The sequence below is a fragment of the Ornithorhynchus anatinus genome, chromosome 11 (genome assembly GCF_004115215.2).
Source record: "Ornithorhynchus anatinus isolate Pmale09 chromosome 11, mOrnAna1.pri.v4, whole genome shotgun sequence".
NCBI classification, from domain to species: Eukaryota; Metazoa; Chordata; class Mammalia; order Monotremata; family Ornithorhynchidae; genus Ornithorhynchus; species Ornithorhynchus anatinus.
Genome location: NC_041738.1, coordinates 25,340,572 through 25,363,193, shown reverse-complemented (window position 1 = coordinate 25,363,193; position 22,622 = coordinate 25,340,572). Strand labels below are relative to the sequence as shown.

The 22,622-nt window shown below is 45.9% G+C and overlaps 3 protein-coding genes across 3 annotated transcripts in view; 1 reads left to right on the top strand and 2 right to left on the bottom strand.

The window, feature by feature from the left end:
- The window catches only part of VPS35 (VPS35 retromer complex component), a 39,182-nt gene extending 27,517 nt beyond the window's left edge, over positions 1 to 11,665 (bottom strand). Inside the window, exons 1-2 of the mRNA XM_029075461.1 lie at positions 11,594 to 11,665; positions 1,745 to 1,843 (exon numbers count right to left, since the gene is read on the bottom strand). Coding sequence (XP_028931294.1) covers positions 1,745 to 1,843; positions 11,594 to 11,596 — 102 coding nt within the window. The 5' untranslated portion in view covers positions 11,597 to 11,665. The remainder of the gene's footprint in view (positions 1 to 1,744; positions 1,844 to 11,593) is intronic.
- Positions 11,666 to 11,954: 289 nt separating this feature from the next.
- ORC6 (origin recognition complex subunit 6) lies at positions 11,955 to 19,479 on the top strand. The gene is made up of 7 exons (XM_001521000.5): positions 11,955 to 12,049; positions 15,154 to 15,283; positions 16,270 to 16,433; positions 16,831 to 16,920; positions 17,334 to 17,446; positions 17,862 to 17,930; positions 18,741 to 19,479. The coding sequence occupies exons 1-7, from the start codon at positions 11,985 to 11,987 to the stop codon at positions 18,866 to 18,868; spliced, it is 759 nt and encodes a 252-aa protein (XP_001521050.3). The 5' UTR covers positions 11,955 to 11,984; the 3' UTR covers positions 18,869 to 19,479.
- Positions 19,480 to 21,957: 2,478 nt separating this feature from the next.
- MYLK3 (myosin light chain kinase 3) overlaps positions 21,958 to 22,622 on the bottom strand; it is a 47,426-nt gene continuing 46,761 nt past the window's right edge. Inside the window, 1 exon segment of the mRNA XM_029075376.2 lies at positions 21,958 to 22,347. Coding sequence (XP_028931209.1) covers positions 22,288 to 22,347 — 60 coding nt within the window. The 3' untranslated portion in view covers positions 21,958 to 22,287.

Here is a 22,622-nt window from a genome sequence, read left to right as displayed (position 1 = left end):
TGCATTTACTTGGGATAGAGTAAAGACAGCACTGTGGCCCTACAGCAGATTCCAGTCTCTCAGTGGAAATTACTACACTCAGTTCCACCCCTCAAACCTTATGAGCAGTATCGCAGCATTGGAGAGGTTAAAAAACCTAGTTCTATCAGATCCTATACAGAAATAAAGGGGAGAGGAAGTACCACCAAAAGAAACCCACTCCTACCAATTTTGTTTTATAATCAGGTGTACCCTTGAAATGTAAGAGACTCAGCAATGCAGAGACCATGACATATGGGAGAAAAAAGTGGAGTGTGTAACACTAAGATAATTTTATTAAATTCTATGGCGTGTTGTACAAGTAGGAATTGAGGATTATGCAACGAATAGGCAGAAATGAGGATAAGTCAAAAGGGTACAATGTTCTCTCACTGGAGATCTAGAAAATCACCTTCGCAGCTCTCAGCAATTTACAGCTTTCACTACCGCTAGACTGTAAGCTTGTTGTGGGCATGGATTGTGTCTGCCAAATCTGTTATACTGTCATATTGTACTCTCCCAAGCACTTAGTACAATGCTCTGCACACAGTAAGTGCTCAATAAATGACTGATTGACGGATACATGAGAAGTAGCTTGGCCAGCTGAAAGAGCAGAGGCAGGGGCCTTAGAGTCAGAGGACCTGAGTTCTAGTCCCAGCCCCCCTGACTTCACTGCTGCACGACTTTGGGCGAGTCACTTAACTCCTCTGTGCTTCAGTTCTTACATCTCCAAAATGGGGAATACTTGTTCTTCTAGTTAGACTGTGAACTCCATGGGGAGACCTGATTGTCCTGTATCAACTCCAGTACTTAGTACATTGCTGGGTACATAGTAAGTGCTTAAATACACAATTATTATTATCCTAAATCTCACACACACACACATTCATTCAATCGTATTTATTGAGCGCTTACTATGGGCAGAGCACTGTACTAAGTAAGCACTTGGAAAGTACAATTCAGCAATAGAGACAATCCCTGCCCACACCAGGCTTACACTCTAGAGCGCGGGAGACAGGCATTAAAACAAGTCAACAGGCATCAATATAAATTAACAGAATTATAAATATATACATAAGTGCTGGGGGGCGGGGGGGAGAGAACAAAGGGAGTGAGTCGAGGTGACCAGAAAGGAAGAGGAAACGAGGAAAACGGGGTTTAGTCTTGGAAGGCCTCCTGGAGGAGATGCACCTGCAGTAGGGCTTTGAAGGGAGGAAGAATGATCGTTTAGCGGATTTGAGGAGGTAGGACATGGGACAGGTGAGATGGAGGCACAGTGAGAAGGTAAGCACCTGAGAAGCAGAGTGTGCAGGCTGGGATGTAGAAGGAGAGAAGGGAGGTGAGGGGAGAAGGGGCAAGGTGACAGAGAGCTTTAAAGCCAAAAGTGAGGAGTTTTTGTTTGATACGGAGGTTGACAGGTAACCGGGGGAGATCTTTGAGGAGAGGGGTGATATTCTTTTTACATGAAAATATCTGCAAGATCCCCAACTGTAATCGAGAAAATACTTTGGGATTTATCCAGCAAAAAGTAAATAAAGCAATCTGACAACATTTTATTGGCTAGAATCCTGCCTTTCCAACCCAGAGGAAGGCAGGACAGTCCGAAGAATCCCACCTTCAGAATCGATCGGATGCACCAGAAACAGCAACATTAGATAAACGGACAATCGGATTAAACTCAGGTACATCAGAGCTGCAAAAAACAGTATTCCGCCAAACAGCTTACCAAGCATCGTTTCATCTGGAACGACTGGACCTTCACAGCCTGAATGGCTTCATCCAGGAGCTTCTCTTGCTCATCCTGAGGCGACTGCTGTGTTGTAGGCTGAAAAAAGCAGAGTGTGTCTAGATTAAAAATCTTCTTTATCACTCGATTCTTGTCCAAGAGAGATTTCTCTCCAAGCCTGAGCACCTCATCTAGATATTCTCAGCCGCGATGCTCTGAGTAATCCCCATTATGCACTGTCGCTTTGCCAACAACTCCTGGACACAAAGCTACGCCAACGTTCCCTGGATTTAAACCCGCACTAAGATGGCTCAGGAAGAACTGTAAAATCCACAGGTAGACGCATTTCTCTCAGACACTGAGTCTACATTCTTGCGGCAGATCCGCCCCGAAGCAGGCTCCGGTATTGTTCACGTCTGCCATTCGCTCTAATAAGAATACGGCCAGCCTGTCAACTCGAATCATTCTTAACGCAAATTGATCATTTGGAAACAGCCTTCCTCATCCAGACCACGGAAAAAGACAGGTCACTCTGTATGGTTCGAAGACATGGATCATTTGAGATCCGATTTTACACTAGGTACATTTTGAAAGGAGAAAAGTTCCCACCCGATTAACTTTTGGGGCCAAACTGTTTTGAACAAAATGATCCTAGGTAGGGCAACACAGCTGCTTCTTGATCATTTCCACGGCAAATTCTAGAAACACACTTCTTTGCTCTACCCAGCTAGTTTGGAAGTATAAACTACGGTCACATGGAAAGCCAGATTCGGGGGGAAAGGGGATTACTTTCTAGTGTGCTCAACCAGGTGGCTCTCTTTATTCTTGGAACGCCATTCCATTGTTCCAGTAACAGCTATCCCACACTGGTTTGCCACACGGGAAATTATTGCGCGACCTTTGATATTCCTGAAATTCCGTGACAGAGTTCAAATCCACGAGTCTAGCTACCTTTTTCCAGATTTTGCTACTCAAAGCTAAAGAGAAAGTTGTGAAAAGGAATGAAACAGAGGGAGAAGAGTCAAATAGATCGTATTGACAAGAGACTATATACTTGGGATCCATATCATTGCTACCAATATGAAATTGATAAAAGTATTTAAACAATTTCACATTCTGCTCTCTATTCCCTTCTCAACATGCCTTCGCCATAAAAAGCTAGCATATTGTCTCTGAAATTCCAAATCAGTTTAATGTCCAATTAAACTCCTTGAGGCCAGAGACCATGTCTGTTTATTGTAATTTCCCAGTGCCTTGCACATAGTAAGTGCTTGATTACTGATCCTATATAACCCATACCCCATAACTGTTAAAAGACAATGAATAATGGCTTTCACCAATACAACCCTCTGCACCAAAAGCTCCTGTTGATCAGGGAAAGTGTCTACCAACTCTATTCTACTGTTCTCTCCCAAGTTTTAGTACAGCGCTCTGCACACGGTAAGCAGCGTAATCCAGTGCCACACAGTAAGTGCTTAACAGATACCACAGTTATTATTATTTTGGAGTAGTGGATAGAGAATGGGTCTGGAAGTCAGAAGGTCATAAATTTTAATCCCAGCTCCATCGCTTGTCTGCTGTATGACCCTGGGCCAGTCAACTTCTCTGTGCTTCAGTTACCTCATCTGTAAAATGGGGATTAAGACTGTGAGCCCCATGTGGGACAGGGACTGTCCAACCCGATTTACTTGTACGCTCCCCAGTGCCTAGCACATACTAAGTGCTTAACAAACACCATTATTAAGCATCCAATAAATACCATGGATAGATCGACTGAACACAACCAGGACGCTCGGCTTATGATCCACATTTGCAGGGACAGAAACAGCCACTGAGCATCCTGAGCCCCTATCCACTGTACCCAAATGGGAACTGGCACCTCCCGCCTGCAGCCCCCCGAGGCCCCTGTTCCCGACAGGCTTATGGTGTGCAGGACAACGGCGACTCCAGCGTCTCACCCTCCTCACGGGCAGCCGCCCCGCCTCCCCAGAAACCCGTCCCGGCTCTCCTCTGCGCCACCGAGGAGACGCCGTCCCACCCTGTCCTGCACCTCTCCGGCAGGAAAGAGAAAGGCACCCGCGGCACGAAGCCGCCGCGAAACCTCAGGAAGGCTGGCAGCCGCTGTATCCACAGGTGTGCTTTGGTCCCTGACCCACAAGAAGCCTGAATTGTCACTCCTCTAGCCATAGCAGCGTGGCATAGTGGATGGAGCAAGGGCCTGGGAGTCAGGAGGACCTGAGTTCTAATCCAGGCTCCTCCACTTGTCTGCTATGTGACCTTGGCAAATCACTTGACTTCCCTGTGCTTCAGTTACTTCATCTGTAAAACGGGGATTGAGACCATGAGCCCCACGTGGAACAGGGACTCTAACTCGATTAGCTTGTATCCACCTAGTACAGTACCTGGTACTCAGTAAATGCTTAATAAATACCATAATTAATATTTCTGAGTTTTGTCTTTATTACACACCTGTCTCCAGATCACTCTTCCCCCCTTATAGTCCTAGATTGGGAGCCTTCAAGGGGCTCTCCTCTTATTCCCAGCTGTGTATTTTTTCCCAGCGCTTAGTACATTACTTTACACATATTGAGCGCTTAATCAATACTATCACATTTTTGGAGATAATGACAATTTCCTGACATCTGGAAGTTTTATGAGCACATGAAAGCAGGGTGATGAAGAGCTGACTGCCTGAGAAAGTCTTTCTTAGGCTCTCCCCTGGACAGATGCTTGTGCATCCTATAATCACTCCATCAGCACAATCTCAGCCCATCTGGCTCTAAGCTTCTGTCTTGGTATTTCTGAAGCGCTTGTCATCAGAGCATTTCACAGAATAACAACATCTAAACATTTCATTCACTAAAAATATAAGATGGTTACTAACTTCTCAGGGAGTGAGGAGCATCCTTGATTTTCCTCTAACCATACTAAGTTAGAAGATGATGCGCACCCTGAAATATTAAGATAAATTAATATTCTAATCCACTTTTCAGCTCGGGTTAATAGAGACACCTCTAATTCTTCAAATTATTTTTTACGAGTGATCTTGGAGAAGCGGTTTAGCCTAATGGAAAGAGCACAGGCCCAGGAGTTAGAGGACCTGAGTTCTAATCCTGACTCATCCACTTTCTTGCCTATGTGACCTTGGGAAAGTCTTTAACTTCTCTAGGCCTCAGTTACCTCACCTGCCTAATGGAGATTCAATATCTGTTCTTCCTCCTACTTAAGACTGTGAGCCCCATGTGGGACGTGGTTATCTTGTATCTTCCCCAGCACTTGTTAAAGTGCTTGGCCCAAAGTGAGCATTTAAATACCATAATTAAGTGATCCTTAATCTCAAAGTCCAAAGAAAACTACTCTAATGTACATCCTATATGCCAATTGGGAGTTTTGTCAAATATTAATACATAAGTGACCAACAGAACGAGAAAGTCAAAACTGTAAAGTCTTCATCTCGATCGTTACGGGTTGTGTCCCTTCAGAAGCATGTTTATCAACGTGCATTGTGACATATAAGAAAAAGACATTACAGTGTCAAATAACATTAAAGAGTATTAAAATAAAATGACATAGCACTAACAACTCAGAGTGGAACTTATTTCTAGGTAAAGGTGCGCGGACTTCATGAAAAAGAGAACTGAGTTATTGATGATGTTCAATTATGCCTACAAGTCATTTGAACAGAGTGGGACCAAAACCTGACCCATTATAGAATGGTTCAATTTGGGAGGGTAGGTTAATTATGGGCAGAAATTCCCCGCCTAATTGTCTCTCTCGTGTCTGCACTACTGAGAAACAAGTGTGGGTCAAATAACCTTTGGTAGTATTATCAATAATAATACTAGTGGTATTTAAGCGCTTACCATGTGCCAAGCACTGTACTTAGCACCGGGGTAGAAACAAGATATTCGGGGGTCCCAAGTAGGGCTAAAGGGGAGGGAGAACAGGTACTGAATTCCCATTCTGCAGATGAGGGCACTGAGGCTCAGAAAAGTTAACTGACTAGCCCAAGGTCACAGCAGGTAGGTGGTGGAGCAGGGATTAAGACCCAGGAGCTCTGACTACCAGGCCCTTGCTCTTTACCCACAACCCATCCTTTCCTCTCCATTCCAACAGTCCGGTCCAGGCATCTGCCATATCCCACCCGACTACTGCCCCAGCCTCCTCGCTAATCGCCCCACCTCCAGTTTCTCCCCCCTCCCCATCCACCCTTCATTCTGCTGCCCAGGTCATTTTTCTCAAAAACTCTTCTGCACAAATCTTACTCAAAGAGAGCCAAAGCTCGCCCATTCCTCTCCACATCAGGTAGAAACTCCTAACCACTGGTTTTAAGGAACTCCATCGGCTTCTTCCCTTCTATTCGGCCACTCTTTTCCCCACATCACAGCTTGCATTCCGTTTCTCTCGACCCAATTTACTCGCTGTGCCTCCCCTTCCTCTTTCTCACTGACAACCACTTGCCCCCGGGCATGGAATTTATATAATTGTAATATTTGTTACACGCTTACTGTGTGCCAAGCACTGTTCTAAAAGCTGGGGTAGATATAAGGCAATCAGGCTGGACACAGTTCCGGTCCCACGTGGGGCTCACAGTCTTAATCCCCATTTTATAGATGGGGGAACTGAGGCCCGGAGAAGTGAAGTGACTTGCCCAAGGTCACACCGCAGGCAAGTGGGGGAGCCGGAATTGGAATAACACACAGATGTGTGAAGCGTCCTGTATTTTTCTATTGTTGTCTGTCTCCCCCATTCTAGACCGTGAGCCTGTGTGGGCGGGGATTGTCTCTGTTGCTGAATCGTACTTTCTAAGCACTTAGTACTGTGCTCTGCACACAGTGAGCGCTCAATAAATACCACTGAATGAATGCAACCATGATCTTCTGACTCCCAGGCCCGTGCTCCACCAACCACACCCTGCCGCTTATCCAATGGGCTCAGTGGAAAGAGCCTAGGCTTCGGAGTCAGAGGTCATGGGTTCGACTCCCGGCTCTGTCACTTGTCAGCTGTGTGATTGTGGGCAAGTCACTTCACTGGGCCTCAGTTACCTCATCTGTAAAATGGGGATTAACTGTGAGCCTCACGTGGGACAACCTGATTACCCTGTATCTCCCCCGGCGCTTAGAACAGTGCTCTGCACCTAGTAAGCGCTTAACAAATACCAACATTATTATTATTTCCCCATCTTCAACGTCTTTCTACAATCACACCTCCTCCTGGAGGCCTTTCCCAATTAATTTCTAATCTCCGTTCTAAGCAACACTTTCCTGTCACCTAATTAAATACTCACCACCCCTGTGCCACACACATCTCTTGCTTACTTTATTGCTTTCTCCTACTCTTAATTCCCTTTAATAACTGTCTCCCCTGCTAGACTACAGTTTCCCTGAGGGCAGGCAGCAGGATTACTAATTACACCGGGCTCTTTCAAACATTTAGCAAGGCGCTCCCCAACAGCAGGCGCTCCCTAAACACCTCCCATTGACTGACAGTAGCTGTTTGATTTTCACACACCCACACTCCCCCTCCTTCACATTCACTCATTCATTCAAAAATCGTATTTATTGAGCGCTTACTGCGTGCACGGCACCGTACTAAGCGCTTGGAAAGTACAATACAGCAAAAAAAGAGAGAGACAATCCCTGCCCACAACGGCAGTGCATATATCTATAATTCTATTTATTTATAACGATGCCTGTTCACTTGTTTTGTTGTCTGTCTCCCCTCTTCAAGACTAAACCCGGTGTAGGCGGGGATTGTCTCTTTATTGCTGAATTGTACTTTCCAAGCGCTTAGTACAGAGCTCCGCACAGAATAAGGGCTCAATAAATACGATTGAAAGAATGAAGGGGCTTACTGCCTGGTGGGGAGAGAGACGGACATCAAAACAAGTAAACAGGCATCGATATAAATAAGTAGAACTGCAGGAATCCAAACAATACTGAATGGTACTTTCCAAGCGCTTAGTACAATGCTCTGCACACAGTAAGTGCACAGTAAATACGACTGAAGGAATGAACGGGCTTACAGTCTGGGAGTGTTTGGGGGGGAGGCGGGAGAGACATCAAAACAAGTAAACGGGCCTTGATATAAGGAGAATTATAGAAATCCAAACAATGCTGAATGGTACTTTCCAAGCGCTTAGTACAGTGTTCTGCACCCACTAAGTGCTCAATAAACATGACTGAATATAAGAATGGGCTTACAGGTGCAGGGGGGTGGGGAGGGAGACAGATATCAAAGTAAACAGGTATCGACATAAGTAGAATTACAGAAATCCAAACAATGCTGAATGGTACTTTTCAAGCGCTTAGTACAGTGCTCTGCACAGAGTCAAGTGTTCAGTAAATACGACTGAGTGAATGGGTTTACAGCCTTGGGGGGGAAAGACATCAAAACAAGTAAACAGGCATCGATATAAATAAGTAGAATCACAGAAATCCAAACAATGCCGTATGGTACTTTTCAAGCGCTTAGTACAGTGCTCTGCACACGGTAAGCGCTCAATAAATATGACTGAATGAGGAGGCTTACGGGGGGGGGGGGGAGAGAGAGACATCAAAACAAATAAACAGGCATCAATATAAATAAGCAGAATTATAGAAATCCAAACAACGCTGAACGGCACTTTCCAAACGCTTAGTACAGTGCTCTGCAGAGAGTAAGCGCTCAGTAAATACGACTGAATGAATGAACGGACTGACACTCCGGGGGGAGGGAAGGAAGAGAGACATCAAAACCAGTCAACAGGCATTGATATAAATAAGCAGAATTACGGAAATCCAAACAACGCTGAATGCTACTTTCCAAGCGCTTAGTACAGTGCTCCGCACACAGCAAGCGCTCAGTAAATACGATTAAATGAACGGGCTGACACTCTGGGAGGGAGAAGGACATCAAAACCAGCCAACAGGCATCGATATATAAATAAGCAGAATTAGAGAAATCCACACAACGCTGAAGGCTACTTTCCAAACGCTTAGTACAATGTTGCGCACAGAGTAAGCGCTCAGTCAATACGATTCAATGAACAGGCTGACAGTCTGGGAGGGAGACATCAAAACCAGCAAGAGGCATCGATATAAATAAGTAGAATTACAGAAAGCCACACAACGCTGAAGGCTACTTTCCAAGCGCTTAGTACAGTGCTCCGCACAGGGTAAGCGCTCAGTCAATCTGACTGAATGAACGGGCCGACACTACTGGGAGGGAGAAAGACATCAAAACCAGCAAAGAGCCATCGATATATAAATAAGTAGAATTAGAGAAATCCAAACAACGCTGAATGCTACTTTCCAAGCGCTTAGTACAGTGCTCTGCCCAGAGAAAGCGCTCAGTAAATAGGATTCAATGAATGAACAGGCTGACAGTCTGGAAGGGAGACATCAAAACCAGCAAAGAGGCGATATAAATAAGTAGAATTACAGAAAACCACATAACAGTGAATGCTTCTTTCCAAGCGCTTAGTACAGTGCTCCGCACACAGCAAGCGCTCAGTCAATACGACTGAATGAACGGGCCGACACTACTGGGAGGGAGAAAGACAACAAAACCAGCCAACAGGCATCGATATATAAATAAGTAGAATTAGAGAAAGCCAAACTACACTGAATGCTACTTTCCAAGCGCTTAGTACAGTGCTCCGCACACAGCAAGCGCTCAATAAATACGATTAAATGAATGAACGGGCTGACACTACTGGGAGGGAGAAAGGACATCAAAACCAGCCCAAAGGCCTCGATATATAAATAAGTAGGATTAGAGAAAGGCATCGATCTATAAAGCAGCAGCATGGCTCAGTGGAAAGAGCCTGGGTACGGGAGTCCGAGGTCATGGGTTCGAATCCCGGCTCTGCCACTTGGCAGCTGGGTGGCTGTGGGCGAGTCACTTCACTTCTCTGGGCCTCAGTGAGCTCATCTGTCAAATGGGGATTAACTGTGAGCCTCACGGGGGGCAACCTGATCACCCTGTGTCTCCCCCAGCACTTAGAACAGTGCTCTGCACAGAGTCAGCGCTTAACAAATACCAACATGATTATAAATAAGTAGAATTAGAGAAGGGCATCGATCTAGAAACCCGTAGCATTAGAGAAACGCCCAGTCGCACGGATCAGGGCCTCTTCCATCATTCAATAATATTTATTGAGCGCTATGTGCAGAGCACTGTGCTAAGCGCTTGGAATGGACAATTGGGCAACAGAGAGGGACCATCCCTGCCCAATGACGGGTTTATATCCCAGCTCTGCCACTTGTCAGCTGTGTGACTTGGGCAAGTCACTTCACTTCTCTGGGCCTCAGTTACCTCGTCTGTAAAATGGGGATTAACCGTGAGCCTCACGTGGGACAACCTGATTCCCCTGTCTCTCCCCCAGCGCTTAGAACTGTGCTCTGCACATAGTAAGCGCTTAACAAATACCAACATCAATTTTATTATTACAGTCGAATCGGTCCATCCATTAGAGCGCTTATCGCTACGGGGCCCTTCCTATTCACCTCCATTTTTTGGTTGTTCTTTTGAAAAGGAATATAAAAAGCAGGGCCGGTCCTTCCGGGACCATACCGATTTGTCCACTCCAAGCGCTCAGTACAGTGCTCTGCACACTAAGTGCTCAATAAATACTATTGAATGGCTGAATCCCTCCTCAAAAAAGGGGGAAGCGCTTAGTACAGTGCTCTGCACACAGTAAGCGCTCTATAAATACTATTGAATGACTGAATCCCTCCTCCAAAATAGGGGGAAGCGCTTAGTACAGTGCTCTACACATAGAAAGCGCTCAATAAATACTATTGAATGACTGAATCCCTCCTCCAAAAAAGGGGGAAGCGCTTAGTACAGTGCTCTGCACATAGGAAGCGCTCAATAAATACTATTGAATGAATGCAATTCCCCCCTCCAAAAAAGGGGGAAGCGCTTAGTACAGTGCTCTGCAAACAGGAAGCGCTCAACAAATACTACTGAATGAATCCCTCCAAAAAAGGGGGAAGCGCTTAGTACAGTGCTCTGCAAACAGGAAGCGCTCAACAAATACTACTGAATGAATCCCTCCAAAAAAGGGGGAAGCGCTTAGTACAGTGCTCTACACATAGAAAGCGCTCAATAAATACTATTGAATGAATGAATCCCTCCTCCAAAAAAGGGGAAAGCGCTTAGTACAGTGCTCTGCACACAGTAAGCGCTCAATAAATACTATTGAATGAATCCCTCCCCCCAAAAAGGGGGAAGCGCTTAGGTGAGCGCTCTGCACATAGTAAGCGCTCAATAAATACTATTGAATGAATGACTGAATCCCTCCGCCAAAAAAGGGGGAAGCGCTTAGTCCAGTGCTCTGCAGACAGTAAGCGCTCAATAAATAGGATTTATCAATGGGATAAAAGGGGAAGTGTTGGGGGGGCCTTGAGGGGGGAATGGGGGTTTCAAGACGCCCCCCGCCTGAGGGGAGGGTGCGGGGTTTCAAGGAGCCCCCCCCCCACACACACCTGAGGAGAGAGTGGGGGTTTCAAGGAGCCCGTCCTGCCTGAGGGGGAGAGTGGAGGTTTCAAGGCGGCCGCCCTGCCTGAGGGGAAAAGTGGGGGTTTCAAAGCGCCCCCTGCCTGAGGGAGAGGGTGGGGGTTTCAAGGCGCCCCCTGCCTGAGGGGGAGGGTGGGGGTTTCAAGGCGCCCCCCCCCGCCTGAGGGGGTGGGGTTTCAAGGCGCCCCCCCCGCCTGAGGGGGGGTGGGGTTTCAAGGCGCCCCCCCCCCCCGCCTGAGGGGAGGCCGGGAGTCGGGGAGGAGGCCCGGCCTGGTGCGGGGCGAGACCCGGTCGTCGTCCGGTGTCCCCTCGGCCTCCGCCCCGGTCGCCCCGCGGGCCACTCACCATGGCGACTCCCCGGAGCCTGCGGCAAGCGGCCCCAGCCCCGCGCCCGTCAGCTGACGCTGCGGCCCGCGCGCCGCCCCGCCCCCCACGCGCCGCCCATTGGCCGGCGCCCAGCCCGCGCGCCCATTGGCCGGCGCCGCCGCCCTCGGGGCTGATGGACGGCCGCCGCAGCCAATCGCCGAAGGGGACGGGGGGGGACGCCGAACCTGGGGCCCCGAGGTGCGCAGGCGCCGAGGGAGGAGCGGCGGGGGAGGGCGGCAGCCAATGGCGGCGGGGCTGTGCGGCAGCCAATGGCGGCGGGGCTGGAGGGCGGGGTCGGAAGCTGATTGGTCGGCGGGAGCGGTGGGAGCGCGCGCGCGCGCGCGGCGGGCGCGAGCCGGTCGGCGGTGCCATGGAGAGCGGTCTGGTCGCGCGCCTCGGGCTGCGCGCGGGCATCGCCGACCCCCCCGTGCTCAGGTGAGCGGAGCGGGGCGGGGGGGGGGCAGGAGGGGCAGGGGCTTCCCCCCCTCGGACTCTCCCAGCGCTCAGCGCAGGGTCCCGCACCCTGGAATAATAATGTCGGTATTTGTTAAGCGCTGACTCTGTGCAGAGCACTGTTCTAAGCGCTGGGGGTAGATACAGGGTCATCAGGTTGTCCCACGTGAGGCTCACAGTTCGTCCCCATTTTACAGATGGGGGAACTGAGGCCCAGAGAAGCGAAGTGACTTGCCCCCAGTCACACAGCTGACGCTTGGCGGAGCTGGGAGTCGAACCCATGACCTCTGACTCCCAAGCCCAGGCTCTTTCCCCTGAGCCACCCCCAACCCGATCTGCTGGTGTCCGCCCCAGCGCTCAGTACAGTACCTGGCACATAGTTAAGCGCTCAACAAATACCGTAATTATTATTGTTATTGTTAAACGCTTGGAAAGTACAGTTCAGCAACAAAGAGACATTCCCTGCCCACAACAGGCTCACAGTCTAGAAGAGGGGAGAGAGCAAAAGATGTAAAAGTAATAGAATGAATGAATGATTATGGCATGTGTTAAGCGCTTACTATGTGCCAGGCACTGTACTAAGCGCTGGGGTGGATACAAAGAAATCGGGTCGGACATAGTAACTGCCCCACTTCGGGCTCACAGTCTCAGTCCCCATTTTACAGATGAGGGAACTGAGGCACAGAGAAGTCAAGTGACTTGCCCAAGGTCACACCGGAGACAAGTGGCAGAGCCGGGATTAGAACCCAAGACCTTCCGACGCCCGGACTCTATCCCCTAGGCCATGACGGTTTGGGGAGCCAGGCCGGGGTCACCCGGGGAGGGACCAAGGGAGAGGGGAATTCAGTCAATCCTATTTATTGAGCGCCTTCTCTGGGCAGAGAGCACTGTACTAAACGCTTGGGATTGTACAACATAGCGATGTAACAGACATATTCCCTGCCCACAGTGAATTTACAGTCTAGAAGAGAAGCAGCGTGGCTCAGAGGAAAGAGCAGGGGCTTGGGAGTCAGAGGTCATGGGTTCATCTTCCTGCAGAAACCATCTGGGCCTGTCACTCCCCTTCTTAAACAACTCCAGTGGTTGCCTATCGACCTCCGCTCCAAACAGAAACTCCTCACTCTAGGCTTCAAGGCTCTACATCACCTTGCCCCTTCCTACCTTCTCTCTTTCCACCGCCCACCCCACACGCTCCGCTCCTCTGCCACCCACCTCGTCACCGTCCCTCGGGCTCGCCCATCCCACCGTCGACCCCCGGGCCACGTCCTCCCGCGGTCCCGGAACGCCCTCCCTCCTCACCTCCGCCAAACTGATTCTCTTCCCCTCTTCAAAACCCTACTTCAAACTCACCTCCTCCAAGAGGCCTTCCCAGACTGAGCTCCTCTTCTCCCTCTACTCCCTCTGCCATCCCCCTTTACCTCTCCGCAGCTTAACCCTCTTTTTCCCCTTTTCCCTCTGCTCCTCCCCCTCTCCCTTCCCATCCCCACAGCACTGTACTCGTCCGCTCGACTGTATATATTTTCGTTACCCTATTTATTTTGTTAATGAATTGTACATCGCCTCGATTCTATTTAGTTGCCATCGGTTTTTACGAGATGTTCTTCCCCCTGACTCTATTTATTGCCATCGTTCTCGTCTGTCCGTCTCCCCCGATTAGACCGTAAGCCCGTCAAACGGCAGGGACTGTCTCTATCTGTTTGCCGACTTGTTCATCCCAAGCGCTTAGTACAGTGCTCTGCACATAGTAAGCGCTCAATAAATACTATTGAATGAATGAATGAATGAATGAATGGGTTCGAATCCCAGCTTTGCCACTTGGCAGCTCTGTGACTGTGGGCAAGTCACTTCACTTCTCTGGGCCTCAGTTCCCTCATCTGTCAAATGGGGATTAAGATTGTGAGCCTCACGACGGACAACCTGATGACCCTGTATCTCCCCCAGTGCTCAGAACAGTCCTCTGCACATAGGAAGCGCTTAACAAATACCAACATTATTATTAGAAGGGGAAACCGACATTAATAGAATAATAATAATGGTATTTGTTAAGAGGGGTTTCTATGTGCCAAGGGGTTCCAAATCTGTGATGGGCAGGTATGCTACATATATTCACATATGAATATGTGATATATGGGTAACCTTGGAATCTAGAATTTTTTACTTATAGAATAGTTATTTGCACTCATAAACTTTCAGAAAGTGCCAATGCCGAAGATGGTTCTCCCCTTGGCAACAGGTTTAGCCTGTTTGTATGTGCCAAGAACTGTTCTAAACACTGGGGTAGATACAAGATAATCAGGCCGTCCCACGTGGGGCTCACAGACTTAATCGCCATTTTGCAGATAAGGTAACTGAGGCACAGAGAAGTTAAGTAGAGAAGCGGCGTGGCTCAGTGGAACGAGCCCGGGCTTGGGAGTCAGAGGTCACAGGTTCGAATCCCGGCTCTGCCACCTGTCAGCTGTGTGACTGTGGGCAAGTCACTTCACTTCTCTGGGCCTCAGTTCCCTCATCTGTAAAATGAGGATGAAGACTGGGAGCCTCACGTGGGACAACCTGATTACCCTGTATCTACCCCAGCGCTTAGAACAGTGCTCTGCAAATAGCGCTTAACAAATACCAACATTATTATTATTGACAGTAATAATAATGGTATTTGTTAAGCGCTTACTATGTGCCAAGCACTGTTCTGCTTGAAATGGTAGGAGAGTTGGGGGTGGTTTTAGCAAAATCGCCCTCCCACCAGCAGTACTGAGTAATCATCCCATTTTTTTCCCGTGATCTTTCCACTAGGCCACCCCACGAGTGTCCCGGGGGCGGGAGGGCTGGCGGGAACGGAAATATCCCTGCTGGGCGAGAGTGACTTTAAGTTGGATGAGGATAAAAATTCCTGGATTTTGAGAAGGGGCGATGGGGGACCAGGGATTGTGTTAAACCTCCTAACCTGGAGAGCCTCGAGCGCGGACTAGATGCCGCCCACCAGAAGGCCGATTGGATGGCCTTGAAGGTTTAGTGCCTCAGGCCTTGTTCCCTCATCGGTCTCTCCAGCCAAACTCACCCAAAAGTGTGGCGGTTTTCTTCTTCTTCTTCAGGAAAGCTGAGGAGTATCTACGGCTTTCTCAGGTGAAGTGCGTCGGACTGTCGGCGCACACTACGGCCACGAGCGATGCAGTGATGTGTTTGGACCTCGCGGCTACTTGCATGAAGTGTCCGCTGGACAGGGTAAGTGATTTGCAGAAGTGGGGAGAGGCCTGGGTGCCTTCCTCTCCCCTCCCCCTCCAGAATAATCAATCAACCCATAATATATATTGGGCACTTAGTGTGTGCAAAGCGCTGGGCTTAGCTTTGTGGAAAAAAGCCAACTCGTAAATTGGTTATCAAAGATTTCTTTTGTAATTTAGAATTGTAAATTTGTACATGAAAATGAGGAATTCAGCCAACCCTCAGTTTGGGTATTTAGGGAAACCTAAAAGGAATTGTTTAAAAAAGCAGCGAGGCTTAGTGGAAAGAGCCTTTGCTTTGGAGTCAGAGGTCATGGGTTTGAATCCTGGCTCTACCACTTGTCAGCTGTGTGACTGTGGGCAAGGCGCTTAACTTCTCTGTGCCTCAGTTACCTCATCTGTAAAATGGGGATTAACTGTGAGCTTCATGTGGGGCAACCTGATTACCCAGTATCTACCCCAGCGCTTAGAACAGTGCTCTGCACATAGTAAGCGCTTAACAAATACCAACATGATTATCATTATTATTATTAAAGGATGCATGAAGCCTTTTATTGCTCTGGGTATCTAGAGCTCATTGCGGGCAGGGAATGTGCCTGGCAACTCTCCCAAACACTTAGTACAGTGCTGGGCACATAAGTGCTCAATTAATACCATTGATATGATGATGATGAGGTCCCTGCCCACCAGGAATTTACAATCTAGTAGAATAAAACAAAGTTAAAGGGTCAGATGTGTCAAACCTTTTATGCCTATATTGGTATTTGGAAATGGGTTGACATAACTTTCAGGCAAAATGGTGAGGTATGTTTCTTTTTTCCCATTCAACTTTGTGGTTGCTTCTAGTACATCATTTAAATTCATAAATATATGACCTTCTTGAGGCCTCTCCACCCACCCACCCCCTTCTATTGAGGATAAAGTGCTGAATCGAGCATTAGGAGGGAATATTGAATTTTGACTTATTCTTTGTTTTCTTTTTGGAAGACTGACTTAGTTAAGCTATCAGGTTTAAACAAGAAGGCGTACCAGAGTTGCCTGAAGTCTTTTGAGTGTTTACTGGGCCTGAACTCAAATCTTGGAATAAGAGACCTCGCCGTACAATTTAGCTGCACAGAGGCAGTGAATGTAGCTTGTAAAATACTACAGAGGTATGTATGAAGTATGAAGAACCCGTTTGCTTAAAATCCATTACAGAGGCTAAAATATGGATGCGCCTGAAGAAAGGTGGAACTAATAGTGTAATCCACATTCTCTGCGTTACAACTGTAATTGTCATTTGGTCTCATTTAAGTAAAATTTGAATTTCCTCAAAACCTGTTGCCAAGGGGGAGAACCGTCTTTGGCATGGGCACTTTCTGAAAGTTTGTGAGTGCAAATAACTATGCTATATGTAAAAAATTCTAGATTCCAAGGTTACCCTCCTGCTGGGTCTGCCCTCGCATATCATATCACGTATTCACATGTGAATATATGTAGCATGTCTGGCTATCACAGATTTGGAACTCTTTTGAACCGATGATAATGCAAACCTTATTTTTTTCCTAGGTATGAATCCAGCCTTCCCCAGACACAGCAAGTGGATCTTGATCTATCCAGGCCCTTGTTCACAACAGCAGCTCTTTATTCAGCTTGCAGGTAATGGTGCCTTTTTAACATTCATAAATTCATCTAGGCCCTCAACTTGGGTGGGATAGTCACGTGAATCTTGACGTGGATGAGGTTTCCCTCACTAAGCTATGGTTTGATCCTGGGTCCCGTAAAAGCCTTCATATTTGCTAACCAGCAGCACTCAAACTTACGTTTTAAACACCAAATAGTTGTAATAGTCTGTATAGGATGGGACAGACATTAATATAAATAAATGTGTGGATTAAGTGCTGTGGGGCTGAGTGGAGATACATGGTAATCAGGTAGAAGATGTTCTAGCCTTCCCTCAGAATAAACTGTGTTCTTACAGCTTATGTTTGTTATTAGTGGGAAAGAAGAACTGGATCTAATTATTTAGGAACCTAACTGATCAAAGACACTGGATTTGAATTCTGTCGTAGGATTCTAAAGCTAAAACTGGATAAGAAAAAACTGGCAACCACAGCTGGTGTGAAGAAACCCATTTTTGATCGGCTCTGTACCCAGCTAGAGAAAATCGGACAGCAGATTACTAGTGAGTGTTCTGGGTTACAAGTGTGCGTTGTTCTGCAGATCCGGGCCAAGCGGTGGGAACTGCAGTTCATTCATCTTTTTACTCCTCTGCAGTTTAAAAGCTTGGGTTCCTCAGACATTGAGTAGTATTTGTTGAGCCTCTTCTGGGTATCAAAAACTATACTGGGTACTTGAGAGAATACAAGCAAAAGGTCCTTGCCTTTGAGGAGCTTAACTAGAAAACGCTATATGCTCTCTTGCCTCGCAGGAGAAATCAAACCAAAGAATGACTCTGCAGTCTTTTCCAGTGTCCCCTTCCTGTCAGAGGGGCGTTTTGAAAAGCGATTGAGGTGTTAAATGTCTTATATTGTCTCGGCCTACTCAGAGATTCAGAGGATGCTAGACTGAGTTGGAATATTCTCTTTTATTTCTCAAAGTTGACCACAACCAATCAGACTCCCCACCTCCCAAGAGACAGAAGACCCTGGCGGAACAACCTGAAAAAGGTAGGAGGACATGTGGCCATTTTGAAATGGGTTTGGGCAATGGATCCGGTTCTGAGCTGGCAGAACAGAGCAGCCTCAGAAGAGTTAAAGATTCGTGGATTCTGCGGTGGTTAACTGGCAGTGAGGGTGACAGATGTACTTGTTGGAACCATTTCGCAAGTATACTCAGTTCTCCTGCAACATATGTTTTTCACTACCTGTTTTGAACAGAACACTCTAGGGAACCTTTATCAAGTGCGGGCATTTTGTTTTTTGCTTTCTAGAAGCAGTGTGGCCTAGTGGAAAGGGCACGGGCCTGAGAATCAAAGGACCTGGGTTCTAATCCCGGCTCTGCCACTTGCCTGCTGTGTGACCTTGGTCAAGTTACTTCACTTCTTCATGCATGAATTTCCTCATCTGTAAAATGGGGATTCATTACCTGTTCTTCCTCTTACTAAGACTGGGAGCCCGATGAGGCACCTAATTAGCTTCTACATACATACCTCAGCACTTAGCCCAGGGCTTGACACATAGTAAGCACTTAACAGATTCCACTATTATTATTACTACTATTATTGTTTGTCCTACAAGATTTTTAAGCAGCACTGGAGTGTTTAGGTGGGAGAGGCTACCACTCAGTAGCCTCTACCACGTACTCATGGTTATAACTAGAGAGTGATTGTTACAGGGTTTTGGATTAATCTTTTGAGAGGTTGAAATAATGGGAAATTCAGAATTCATTTTTTGTGTCAAGGTGGCTGTCGCACTAATTTTTACAAGAAATAGTTGAGTTCCCTCCCTGGACCCTTATTTGAGACTTTTTTCTTGTAGAACCACAAAAGGAAGCAGTGTTTCCAAGCAAGCAACAGAAAAGTGAAGAATTGAATCAGGACTATGAAGAATGGAAAAGGAAAATTTTAGAAAATGCGACTAAAGCACAAAAGATGAAAAACGAGTGACTTGGGCTTCCAAACTGCACTACAGTTCTCTCTCTCTCTCTCTGTCATTTCTTAGCTACAGGGGTTTGAAGAAGATTCAGCATTTTGATTTGGATGGTTGTAGCAAATGTGCAGTGGTCAGTTTTTTTAGATGAGTCGGGCCCCTCTGCTCAAAAACAGTGAATCTCAAGTTGCTTTTGGCAGACATAACTTCCTTTCCAAGCATTTGAAAACTGATAATTGCCATTTTAAGAAGTCAGCCTGCTTTACAAGAAGTACAAAGTCCCAAGTCCTGAGAGAGTGAAAGCAGGTTTGGCTAAAATCACCCCTTAGTGGTTTCTGAGCCCCCACAGCCACCTTTTGGCTGCAGTGTCTTTAGAGCACTCTGCACAAAGCAGAATCTCTGACTTTTAAGGGAATTTGGAACTCTTTTATAATTTAATTATCTTGGCCCTGTGCATTACCCATTTCTGAAGTAGCAGGCGGGTGGGAGTCACTCTCCTTATTTTAGTGCTTAAAATACCCCACATAGTGAATGAAGAGGAGTGAAAGCTGATGTCTTTTTATTGCATAAACTTCTGATTGAACTGAAACTAAGATGGCGTTGAAATAAATTATTTTGTTTATGGTTACCCAGGTTTGCATTCCTTGTTCAGTGTAGCTCTGGCTGCTATGGCTGGAAAATTTCCTCTTAAACCAAAAAAAAACCCACACAAAAACCCTAATAATAATAATCAACACTTCCCATGACAATCACCACAGCAGAGTTGATTTTTCTATATGTTCATCAGTCGTATTTATTGAGCGCACTGTGTGCGGAACCATAACTAAGCTCTTGAGAGAGTACAATATAACAGGCACGTTCCCTGCCCACAGTGAGCTGACAGTCTAAAGAGAGCTTATCTTCTAGAATTAAAAGTTCCCATTAAAGGTTTTAGCTACCATATGGAGAACTGGAGAATTAAGAGTTGTTAAAATACAAATAAATATAGCCCTAAGATAAAGTATGGTCATTTCTTTAAGCTTCAAAAATATACATAATGACATATAATGGTATTTAAGCACACTCATTTTAAGAAAATCCTTATGGCGTTTGGCCTTCATAGAAGGTGAGAAATTGCTAAGGGGCTCTGGGCTAGAGATAATCTTAACTTGAATTCTACATTGCTATTATAGTTGTCCTTCAAGAAAGGGATAGAGTTAGAAACAAATAAAATAGTGACCTCCATTTTAAAGAAAATTCACTTAATTTTGTTTACTTAGAGTAGATATGCTATAAGGGTCTAGATGTGTGTCAACTCCATACAATCAAAACTAAATGGCATTTATTGAGCACTTACTGTGTGCCGAGCGTTGTATTCAGCGCTTTGGAGAATGCACTATAACAGAGTTGGTAGTCAGGCTTTCTGCCCATAACATATATAGTCTAGTTTTTTTCCCCCTATTTTGGGGGAAATACATGAATGCAGGGAAGAAAATAGCTCAAGATGGGCCAAAGCTGAACAATTGACGGTGTAGGTCAGCTGAGTTTATATGAACTTTAGAATCTGCAAAATTGGCCTTTTACGTAACCTCACGGAAAGCCTGAAAATATGTTCCTGTTAAGAGGCACAATTCCCTATCTCTTGAGTAAGAAAGATTCTATATTTCACAATCCAGAATAACAGCTTTTCAAATACAATAAAAAATTTCATTCATCCAACTCGTGTTTGATTTTTTTTTTTAAATGAGGACTAGTAAAACCTTGAAAAAATGAAATACATAAACAGTTGGAAAGAGTTGAGACCAACTTCCTCAAACTCAGCTATATTCTCAGATGTGAAAAGTATAAAAACATACATTAAATATCCCAATTATATTCTCAAATTCATAGGCGTGTGCTCTTTCCTAAATTATGCAAACCTTTAGATTTTTCAACTAAGACTATTCTTTCCTTCCTGTCCTGTGAGCCTTGTCAGCAATTGATTTGTTTGCACTCTACAAAAAGTTTAATTTCCTCAAACACAAACCTTTAAAAATTTTTCACCTTCTTCCTTACACTGCACCTCAAGTTCACTTGCACCCCAACTATCATGTTTCAAAAAAGAAAACTTAGTTTAAAACTGATAGTTGGGGTGCAAGTGAACTTGAGGTGCAGTGTGAGGAAGAAGGTGAAAAATATTTAAAGTTTGTGTTTGAGGAAATTAAACTTTTTGTAGAGTGCAAACAAATCAGTTGCTCACATTGCAGGTGCCTCACTAAATAAGAGTGAACCAAATTTTCCCAGTACTTAGGCACGCCCAAATAATAAATAATAATAGGCACTTTGGTAGGAAAAGTTTTAACTCTCAAACCGCTCCTTCTTCAATTGTGGGACTACAGGGTCCACATCTGTGTTAATTTCCTTGGATTTACCCCAGTCTTTAGCACAGAATCTGGCATCTATTAAAGGGCTTAATAAATACCAGTATTACTAGGCAGTGTTGTGTATCCTGCAAATTAAGTATACATTTCTAGAGTGCCCTGAGGCCCCTTGCCATTTCCTCCAGTGACCTGAAAGAGCTAATTCTGCTCCCAAGGTGCCTAACTTTATGGCCAGCGTTAAGTCCTGGGAAGCTAGAAAGGAGTGACTGTAGTTAGAGGATGGCCATCCTTTTATTGTGTTGCAAGTTAACTTCTTAGAAATAAAGATTGGTCATTAGTATTTTCAAAGCCGTATTCATTTTAAACTGTCCAGTTAAATAGCATTTCGGGGGGATGTTACATTTCAACTCAAAACAGACCCCTGAGAGTAGCATTTATTTGTAGCAGGTCAATATAAGATCATCTCTAGATATGTATTTGGGTATGTGGCGACAGCCATCTGTTGGGAAGCAAATATAAAACACACCTCTTGCACACACATACGCACACTTCCCTCCACACATACCACCTCTGAGGTACCAATCTCCTATTTACTCCAGTGTAATGTTTTCCAGGAGGGGTGATATAGTAAATCGGTGGCTAACACCCGAATCGACCAAAATACTTTGAAATCCCCACTCCTCCCTGTGGGAAGATACAGTATTGAATAGTGTTCTCCGATGGAACATGATATTGTTTTTAGCAGAAGCATAAGATTGTCACACCTGTAGCAGGGACGTTACACCAATTTTATTTCCTTAAAGCCTGCCTAGCATGATCACCAAATAGTAGATACTTTGAAAAATAAGTATAATTTTTTTTTAAGCCTCGGTTTCTACGATAGAGAAAAGCTCAGGCCGCTCTTTTTTCTGCCGGTTCTTTTCCGTACGTGTGCTAGATGTCAAGTGAGGCTGCCATAACCAAAACTACTTACACATTTCACGGGAGGAAATGGAACTCCCCACCAAGGGCCAGATGGCTAGCGCCTTGGGTCCTCGATCTCCACTTCATCTCTAGCTTGTAACTATTACAGATGTCCACGGCAGCCAGGCTAAGATTTAAGGAGATGATGGAAACTTCTTCAGCCTGTTGGCAGCAGCTACCACGTAGAAATGTTTCTTGGGGTGACAGGAAAGTAGAAAGAGAGAAAGAAAGTTTGCACTGTACTTTAGGTCAACCTTTTCACTTCTAAGGGGAAAGAGCAAAACAATCAGATGGGGGGTTACTTCAGATGGTTAGTTCAAACAACTGTTGATTCCGGGTTTAGAAATCGCTCACTGTCTTATGTTGTAATTAAACATGCTGATTGGTGGCAAGTGAGAAAATATGAGCATAAGACTTTGGTCACAGGAGCCTTTAGTGTCTTCCATATTAAATATTATCTGGGGCATTT

Coding starts and splice junctions, on each gene's coding strand:
- ORC6 (XM_001521000.5), top strand. CDS start 11,985: ATGGAGAGCGGTCTGGTCGCGCGCCTCGGGCTGCGCGCGGGCATCGCC. Junction 16,434..16,830: donor GCTTGTAAAATACTACAGAG/GTATGTATGAAG, acceptor TTTTTTTCCTAG/GTATGAATCCAGCCTTCCCC. Junction 16,921..17,333: donor GCTCTTTATTCAGCTTGCAG/GTAATGGTGCCT, acceptor ATTCTGTCGTAG/GATTCTAAAGCTAAAACTGG.